The 9,620-nt window shown below is 39.8% G+C and overlaps 1 protein-coding gene across 1 annotated transcript; it reads left to right on the top strand.

Moving 5' to 3' along the window:
* Window positions 1–120: 120 nt before the first annotated feature.
* On the top strand, window positions 121–9,102 carry GHRL (ghrelin and obestatin prepropeptide). The gene is made up of 4 exons (XM_080605555.1): window positions 121–2,824; window positions 3,291–3,404; window positions 3,863–3,971; window positions 4,814–9,102. Exons 1-4 carry the CDS (start codon window positions 2,717–2,719, stop codon window positions 4,831–4,833), a joined length of 351 nt encoding a protein of 116 aa, XP_080461681.1. The 5' UTR covers window positions 121–2,716; the 3' UTR covers window positions 4,834–9,102.
* Window positions 9,103–9,620: the final 518 nt, after the last annotated feature.

Consider the following 9,620-nt stretch of genomic DNA (forward strand, 5'->3'; position numbering starts at 1 on the left):
TGCTGTAATTGGTAATCTTTCACGGGAACCTTATCAGGTTTGTCTACAGCCTACCTTCAAATGTGCAACAGTGCGGTGGTCTCTCGTCTGTGGTACTAGCTTTGTAACAGCTGGGAAGTTAGTAGTCCACTGGACTCTAGCGGTACATTCTGTAAGAAGGAAAAAAATGAAAACATGTTTGAATATAGCTGTGAGGGCAAGTGATGCCTCCTCCTGGAATAGGTCTTACTGAGGGCAAAACTTTATTCTCTTGCCTGAATTGCAGTGGCACGTAACAGTTAAGTGTGTAAGGCTCAAACAAACCAGTTTTCAGTACGTTATCAGCTAAAAGCTGAAGCACTCTTCACACCCCACAAAAGGGAAAGCACTTAACTAAAAGGTCACATTTTTCCTTTATGCTTTGTACCTGTTCTCCAAAGTAGTGGTTCCAATGCATGCTCTTCATTTTCATTTAGTCAAGGATGATGTACCCCTTTTCTAGAAAAACCTTATTTCTGAAGCTATCTATAATAACCAAATGATACCCTAGTTTCTCCAACAAAAACACAGAAATGAATTACCTTCCTATATACCAACAGCAGTATGCAATATTTCTGTTCTTAAACGTGTTGTAGCCTTCACACAAAAAAAAGCATCTAAAAGTTCAACATTGCATTCAAACAGCTTGGTTTGAAGTTGCGCAGCAAAGCACTGTTCTTTCATCTTCCATTTCTATTAAGGTCTTAACTGCTAAACTGAAAAGGCTGCCTTACATTCTCAGTATCTTACCCATTCCCTACTTTCTGGTATGCAATACCTGATCACCTAGGAAGGCTTTACATTGGTTTAACTGCTGTGAAGATGAAACGGTTTTGAAATCAACCACATTACCTCCAATTAAAAAAAAAAAATCAAAATCAAAACCTGATTCTTAGTCAACTTTTATTATACTTCGTTCTAATGAAAAAGGCGCACTAACTTGGTAAGCCCACAAAAGAAATGTTTTCATATGGAGGCATTAGGTTCCATGATAAACCACATTAAAAGTTCACCTTACATTTTATGAGTTTCAATGCTAATGCTGCTTAGGAAGGCCCAATTCTGCCTTTTATCCCTTCATGCTTAAAATGCAATCTATTAAAATGTTTTTTAGTAATGATCAAAGTATCGGGAAAAGAAAAAGACAAAAAGTACATACTCAACATAGGTTTCATACCGAGGAAGTTAAACGTAGCTACTCAGTCTGATTAATGCCAACACGCTCTCTCCTGCACCAGTGTCTCCTCGCAGTGCATCGCAGCTTTGCCGAGAAGTCCATCGCCTCCTCCTGTTGGCAGCTCTCTTACCATCACCAGCTTCCTTGGTTTTATCAAGTCAGCTGACGCCATGGGCATGTTTCAGAAGTGACTTTCTTTTAATACTTGGACCGTTCCATAAACCTAATTTGCAACATGACTGCACAGTGTTTGAAATTACCAACTTGGAGGCAGTGACATGACACGTGGGAAGAGGGAACTTCTTAAATCACGTTTGCAGAAAATAAATGAAAAAAAATAGAACTGCATCCTCAGATAAAAGTCGTTGTCCAAACCTGCAGGTGTGCTAAAGAGACCATCTGCTTCGGCCGGAGCACAGATACAGTGGTTGCTCCAGGTAGTGACGCTCCCCGTTAAATTTCCTCCAACAGCCAATCTGATTCAGTTGAAGTCCTCCTTGTCTTCTCATCTTCATGCATTCCCTAAGCCTTCCTCGGCCCTGCTACTGGAAGTCTGTGGTCGGCAGTGTAAAATAAATCTCACCAATTAGCCACATCATTCAAGTCTAGCTAGAATACAAGCAACAGAAGGTGCAAATCTGTCACCCGTTACCATATATTCCTTCTTTATTCCTGCTGTTCCTCAGGTTTAAACAAAAATCCCAATTCCTTAGCCATCACTACTAATCTTCACTGAAGTTTTTAAAATGTAGTATTTTATTTTTAAAGTAATGGAAGCAATGTTTCCTAGGTATCATTTTCAGTTCCAGTCTTTCAGCAAAAGACAACAAAATTCGATAAAACAGAACCCAGTTACAGCGTATCAGACAACAATAAAAAGGCTTTGGGGCTTTTCCTTTTTGAAAAATATACATTACAGCTAGTAATTTTTAAAAAGAACAATGTTAACGCCATGGGAAGAAAAAAAAAAAAAAACCACCTCTCACTCCACTCCCTACACAGTTTCATTATAAATAAAACCAAACGCAGCAACAGATGTATGCAGTTTCCACCTTTCTGTTGATTTTGTTAGCTTATAAGCTGGCCAAGTTTCCAAGAAATTTAAGTACATATCAGACTGCATTTCCAGAAATATCATGGCACAGAACAAATATTCCTCTCTATATAAAATGCTTCAGAAAGCAGCAGTTTGGTGAAGCTACAAAACTAACCAAGTGACGTTTCGGACGATCTCTGACTTCTGCTGGTTTTCCCGTGTAATTCCTCTCTGCTAACCCATCTGCGCCAGTTATTACAACTTAGTTACAGAAGAAATCACTGTAAGTAGTAATCTCTTCTTGTCCTTTTGCATGAAACAAATGTGTTTTCTTTACACATTCATTTTTAGAAATAATTTCAAGTCATACAAGTCAGGAGAAATATTTTCACCGAATTGGGAATCAATTAAATACAGAGATTATAAAATGAGTTTAATTTTTCAATCTGTTTTCAGGTTTGACACACCGCCTGGTGAAGAAAACCATGTTTCTCAGAGGCACTCTGCTGGGAATTCTCCTTTTCAGCATCCTCTGGACAGAAACTGCTTTGGCTGGCTCTAGTTTTTTAAGCCCTGAATTTAAAAAAATACAGGTAAAATTTTGAATAATACTTTTTCAAAATTGTCCTCGTCCATAATTCCTTAAAGCCAAGATTCTTTACAACATTCGGAGTAAGTTTTAGAAGATACAGTTTCTGGAGGAGGAAGGAGTTATTCCAGAGAACTATTGTAACAAACCATTAGCATAGAATTCATGCTTTGAGAATACACTAATCTCGCTCACTAAGAATTAATCATTTAAAAAAAGGACTGAAGACGAAGCAGCCATTTAAATAATTTGTTAAACTAAATAATTTGTTAAACCAAATCCCCGTTAAAGCGAATGCAGCAGTAGTAGTGCTGTTATTATATACCTACACATCCACCTAACTTTAAAAGAAGCCTATGATGCCTTTACCTAATTTGCAGTATCTGTGTTAATTATGAGTTCTAATTCCCCACTACAGAGTAGTTTGAATATGGAAAGTCTACATGGATGTTATTTTGCTTGCTTTCTAGCAACAAAATGATCCAGCAAAAGCAACAGCAAAAATACATCGTCGAGGCACAGAAGGCTTTTGGGATACAGATAAAACAGGGGCAGAAGATGACGACAACAGTGTTGAACTCAAGGTTCGTATTTGTGCCCACATACAGGTTCAGGAGATGGGGCTGGGGTGGGAATACTCTTTCTGTCACAGGAGATAGTACAAGTGAAAGCCACTATCAGATTTAATTTGAAAGACAAGTGGAAGACACATGAAATCTGCTAGCACTGATGGTATGAAATAATTTAAAATTATCTGCACTAAGACAGCTCACAATCTGCTGTTAAGGATTCACTTACATTTCAGAGCTAATATATAGCAATACAAGCTTCTTGTCATTTTCTCTCTGGTTTACTGTGCAGTTTGCTCTGCAGCAGCCATATACTGTGTTTGTCGGATATTGATTACATGCCTCAGCACTATTAAATGAATAGATAACATTTTTATACCTCTTGCGTATCATCATGCACATGAATAAACTTAACCTGCAGTGTCCTAGTCCAAAAATTGTCCGTTAAACTCTGTCTTTTAATGTTTTTACAGTTTAATGTTCCCTTTGAAATTGGTGTCAAGATAACAGAAGAAGAGTATCAAGAATATGGACAAACATTGGAGAAGATGCTACAGGACATTCTTGAAGAAAATGCTAAAGGTACTTTCAACCAAATCATAAAAGCAGCAGAGATTTAAATATATATATATCATATATAATATATATATATCATCTAATTTGTTATGTAAAGCAATCAGAGCAGCATTTTAGAAGTGATTGGGCAAAAGTTACCACTGAGAGAACCGCTAAAATATCTGATATTCAGAAAATGCAGAAAATGCTAATTGAGCTTTGAACAATCACATTAGAGTACGTTAGGAAGTAGGGGAAGGCCTTCTTTCCTTACACTACCCATCTCTCTCTTTTTTTTTCCCCAGTGCCATCAATTCCCAGCATTTCCATATTTTCTCATTTTCTCAGCTATGACCTTCACATTTTTCATGCCAAAACACGTCAAAAACAGCATCTTATCATTAACTAAAATAGCTCTAGCTGTTTCACTGATGAAGTTCTAATGACTAACTCCCACCACAAGCTGATTTTTTTTTTTTTTTTACTTTTACAGCCTTTCTCTCTTTATTTGCACTCATCTATATTAAGCTGTCCTTTCCGAATCTTTTAAGGTTTATGTCAGTCTTCATATCTGTATTACACATTCCAACTACAAATCACTTCAGGCTTCTTCTTTCACCTTGCTTTCCCAAGATTCTGCCCCAAGCTCTTCTCTTTGTTCTTCTCTGAAGTCCTTTTGAAGGGCTACTTCTATGGCCTTTACACAGATAAGATGGTTCTGTGCATACCTGCCCCTGTAGAACGTAACTGTGTGAAAGGCACCTATCTTCTGTCTTCTATTGAGCGCTTGTGGCACTTCTGGACAGATTATCAAAACAGGATTTTCAGAAGAATACTACAATTTTCAAAATAATCTTTTTCCTTTTTAGAAACTCCAGTGAAAAACTGAGGCAAGCTGAAGGACAACCACAGCACTTGATGAGCCGATTTAAGTTTTACTTTAAAATGAAATTATTACTGATTTCACAGGTTTTAAGAAGAAGGAAGTACATGAACCTGAGTAGTTTGCCCCGACAAAAAGACATCACACGGACGAACTTTTAAGTAAAAATACAAGATCTACAACCAAAAATAGTACAGGGCAATGTTAATCACAGGCGGACGTGTAGGCTTATTTTCTCTTTTCCTTAGTAACTACTGTGATTATTCTAAATGACATGCTTGAAAGCTATATGCAGCTCTTCTAGAACTGATGGAAGCATCTTCTTACGCTTCTGTACACATCTATAACAGAAAATAAAGCTAATGCTGAAACTGCAATTACTTGTTATTTTTAAGAGTATCCCAAATTAGACAGTTCATGTAATAAACTGTGCAAACTAGATGCACATGGAATCAACTTTCAGTTGCCAAATTGCAAAATTGTCAATGGAGGTGTTAACATGGATATTATCAAGGAAACTATCCAATATCTCTTCCAGTTAAAAATAAATAAATTAATAATTTCCAGTTAACTTACTTGGATTCCAAACTATATCCATACTAATGCTAAATATCAGAGGGAAACAAGGTAATTTTTGTGCTACAAGCGCATACACCAGTATGCTCCACTGTAGCACATACTCTGTTCTGCACCTAAGCATTTGCATGCTTCCAAAAAGCCTAAATGAATGCCCATATGGAGATTGACGAATCCGTGAAGATTTTTTGGACTTCACACCTGAAGACATTCTACAAAGTACTCCTGAACAAGCTAGTGTGATAAGGGTAAACACAACTGCAAGGGACAGTTCTTAGATGTGCTTTGTTTTCCTGACACAGAATTAATTGCCCAGATGAAGTGATCCCTCTCCTGCCCCCAGCACCGTCTTGGGTTACATACTCCACCCGAAGGCAAACAAGAATTGTCCAGCTTGTTGAGCAGAACATTGTAAGGTTGCCAAACAACAACAAAACAAACAAACTCTTTGTACCTAAATGTGTGCAATATTTTCTATTTTGCAAATACAACATCAGCCTCAAGAGGGTAGCATAGCCTAGTAATGCGCTGCTTTCTTACGGACAAAATAGGTCTGACTTGCTCATCTGCCTAGAAAGCAAAGAGGAAGCATCAGATCCTACAACTACTCTGTTCAAACGGAATTTTTTTACAGTCTCTCTTCCTCTGGAGGCAGAAGAATAAGTAAGCAAAGCAGCGAATCCCACAGAGAGATCTGGAAAGTGCTGAGGAATGGTTCCACATCGCTGCAGGCGGCAGTAAAGCAACAGCTAAAGGTAAGAACGAAGCATTGGATGGGGATCGTTACAACCTGATCTGGAGAACGGAGAAAAGGACTTCGCAGTGAGAGGTCGAAGACGGCACATTTCTCTTCTGAGTTAACTACTTCTGAGCTCTCTAGCCAACTGTGAAGAATTATGGAAATTCAACTAGCAGGTTAAAAGCTTAAAAGCTAAGGGAAATTTTCTTAAACAAAATCACCTGTGACCTGTTTCCACATGAAATTAAGCTAATAATCACTGGAACCATTTTTGTTTGTTTGTTTTTAATGCAAAATGTGCACTTTGAATACTATCAGTTTCAAAACACTTTGTCACTGTCAGATTCCCTACAGTTTTGCTCTCATCACACTTAACCTCAGAGTAAAAGACATGAGAATTTGTCTATTTATATGCTAATATTAGCTGATTGTTAGACATCACGGGATAGTCAATGAGATTCAGACAACGTTATCGAATTATACAAACAAAACTAGGGTTAAATAGTTAAAGAGCATATGACTTATTTTGACCAACAAAATACACAAACTCAATGTATGTTATGATTTCAGGGCCTCACTTCAGATAAAAATTTGCCTTTTCAAAAGCCTGATGGTCTACAGGAAGCAGACAAATACAGTAAGCAAAGCAAAAAAAAAAAGTGATTCTGTTGCAACAAAGGATTTTTACACCAGCTTCCTATGTAAAGAGAAGTCCTTTCTCAATCCATTATGCTCTTCACTGCAGTTTGTTGCAAGAACAGTGAGTGAAGATTTGAAAGACTTCCACGGAGAGGTATTACTCCATAACTAAAATCGCAGTGATGGGAACAGCACCAGAAGTCACAGATGACGTTAGATTGCCCTCCCAAGAGTCATTAACCAGAGAAAAAGGAAATGATGAGTAAAACCTGAAAGATGAATTTACACTTGCATTTATCATAGAATCATAGAATCATTCAGGTTGGAAAAGCCCTCTAAGATCATCAGGTCCAACCTTTAACCTAGTTCTGAAGTCTGCCGCTAAAGAATGTCACTAAGCTCTACATCTGTACATTTTTTGAAGACCTCCAGGGACGGTGACTCAGCCACTTCCCTGGGCAGCCTCTTCCAACACCTCACAACCGTTTCAGTGAAGAAATTTCCCCTAATATCCAACCTAAACTTCCCCTGGTTCAACTTGAGGCCATTTCCCTTCATCTTATCACTTGGCGCTTGGGAGAAGAGCCCAATCCCCGCCTCGCTACAACCTCCTTTAAGGCAATTGTAAAGTACAGTAAGGTCTGCCCTGAGCCTCCTCTTCTCCAGGCTGAACAACCCCAGCTCCCTCAGCCGCGCCTCACGACGTGCGGCCCAGGCCCCCCCAGCTCCGCAGACCCACCCCGAGCCTTTCCGGGCTCGTTTTCGGTGACTGCGCTCAAGGCTGGAAATGTCGCTGTTGACACGAGCTTTGCAGGCCTGACTGACGATGAGCAGTGACACCACGTAATTTCACTGTGTGTGTGTTTTTATAAGACTATGACTAAAGCTTTGTGCTTTCAGACACAGGTAGCTATTAAGCGGTAAGGTTTAGGAGAAGCTTCAGTTAAGACTAAGTTTGGCGTTGGCGCGGATCGCTGCCGGCAGGAGGGCGCCAGAGCCACCTGCCAGACCCGAGCACGCCTCGTCCTTCGGGTGTAACCACTCCCGGCGGACGCGAGCAGGGCGTTGCTTGATTCCCGCTTCCATTCCTGCGGGCACCGGGCTCCCGTCAGGCGGCCCGGAGGAGGCCCGCCAGCCCCGCTCCGCGCCCGCCGGCCGCCGCCCCTCAGAAAGACAGCCCGGGGGCGGGACCTGCGGCCGGGCCCCCGCGCCGATTGGCTGGCCCGCGGCGGCTCCTGGCACCGATTGGCCGGGCCGGGCCGGGCGGGAAGCGCCGTGGGGCCGTCGCTAACTGCTTAGACGCGAGGCAGCAATCGCGTACTAATTAGCGCCAGGCACGCGACTCATCAATTAAGCGCGAGCTCATGATTAAGCGCGAACAAAGATGTTGAGGCGCTTCCCCATGAACACACGTTACTGCAGGAGGCTGGACTAGGGCCTTTGTGCTATAAATCACAAAAAAGCAGCATGTAGAGACAGGGCTTTTTTTTTTTTTAATTCTCCAAAATATTATTGAGAGTATAAACTTGCCAAGTTGAGGCTAAAACATACACCATATTGAATAGCCAGCAGGTGTTTAACAGAGCATCATTACTGTAAGACTATGCAGTATATTACATATGTTACATTATACATCTGTAACCCTACAAGATATATATTACCTCAGAGTATTTTAAAAATAACATAGAATAACAACTGGATTTTGTCACTATTTTTACAGCTTAAGTATTTTTGCTCCGTGGTATAAGGGGAACAAAACCTTTAGTCTTTTAGACACGTTTGTCGAAATTCGCTTTCTCCCTGTAGAAAAGTCAGGTTTCCCATTCAGCTCCGGGGCACGTCTCGGTGTGTTTCCTCCCTGAAGAGACCCAAGGTGTTACCTCACAAGGAGGAAAGTTTAATATTGTTTTCTGTGGCTACGTTTTAGGAGCTCCAGAGGTATCTCAATTATACCTCAAACAGAATTAAGCAGTTATCGACCAATCCAAATATATTCAATGTTTCTTATGTCAGTACCAGCCTTTTCTTGCTTTTTATAAGGCAAAATAAATAAAAGCCAATAACTGGCACTGGAAAATATATAGACAGCATTGATGGCACTTAAATATAAAGATTTTAGTAGCTTTTAGTGTAGAAATCCACTTGATAAATGCGTAGACAATTCTAATACTCAGATCGTTAGTTAAAGCACTTACTAGTTCATAACAGTACCTCCAGCGAATGAGGTACTGTACAAATACAGAAGGAATGAAGCCTTACTCAGAGACCTTCGTGTAAAGATAAGAACCCCCCCCCTTTTTTTTTTCTTTTTAAAAAAAGATTCCATGAATTCTGATACAAGTTTTTAGACGTTTCTGTACCTCAGGCCTTACTGGCTATGCTGAGGAGGCAGCAGTGACGCGGGTCAGTACGCGGAGCTATACGGTCTGATAGTTCTTTTTGTTCATCATAAACCTGCATTTTCCTAGACTGCAAAAGAGTACAAAATGCAAGCAATAATACAAATAAACAGTCATAAAAGTGACATTCTCGTCAGTGCCTTTTTACTTGATAATAAGTATGACAGCACACAAGATTGGTTTTTGTTTTTCCTTCTCTTTTCAGAGTGATTGCTGAGGTTGACCTCAAGGCTGCAGTAGCTGGGTAAGCCAAGAGACACACAAAATGATTCTTCTCTGAGAATACTTAGTGAATGCAGCTACATGAATAGGTCCCCTTGCTAGCTCATCTTTCACTGGTTGTTTTACCCATTGCCAAAATAAATAATCAAATTTCAACTGACCTATGACAAAATAAAGATATTTTAAATTAAAATTTTGTTCCTTATCCAAAATACACA

Source organism: Anser brachyrhynchus, assembly GCF_964034855.1.
Source record: "Anser brachyrhynchus genome assembly, chromosome: 10".
NCBI lineage: Eukaryota > Metazoa > Chordata > Aves > Anseriformes > Anatidae > Anser > Anser brachyrhynchus.

Excerpts from the sequence above, each read along its gene's own strand:
- GHRL (XM_080605555.1), top strand. The coding sequence starts at position 2,717 with ATGTTTCTCAGAGGCACTCTGCTGGGAATTCTCCTTTTCAGCATCCTC. Across the intron at positions 2,825-3,290 it reads CTGAATTTAAAAAAATACAG|CAACAAAATGATCCAGCAAA; the intron begins GTAAAATTTTGA and ends CTTGCTTTCTAG. Across the intron at positions 3,972-4,813 it reads TCTTGAAGAAAATGCTAAAG|AAACTCCAGTGAAAAACTGA; the intron begins GTACTTTCAACC and ends TTTCCTTTTTAG.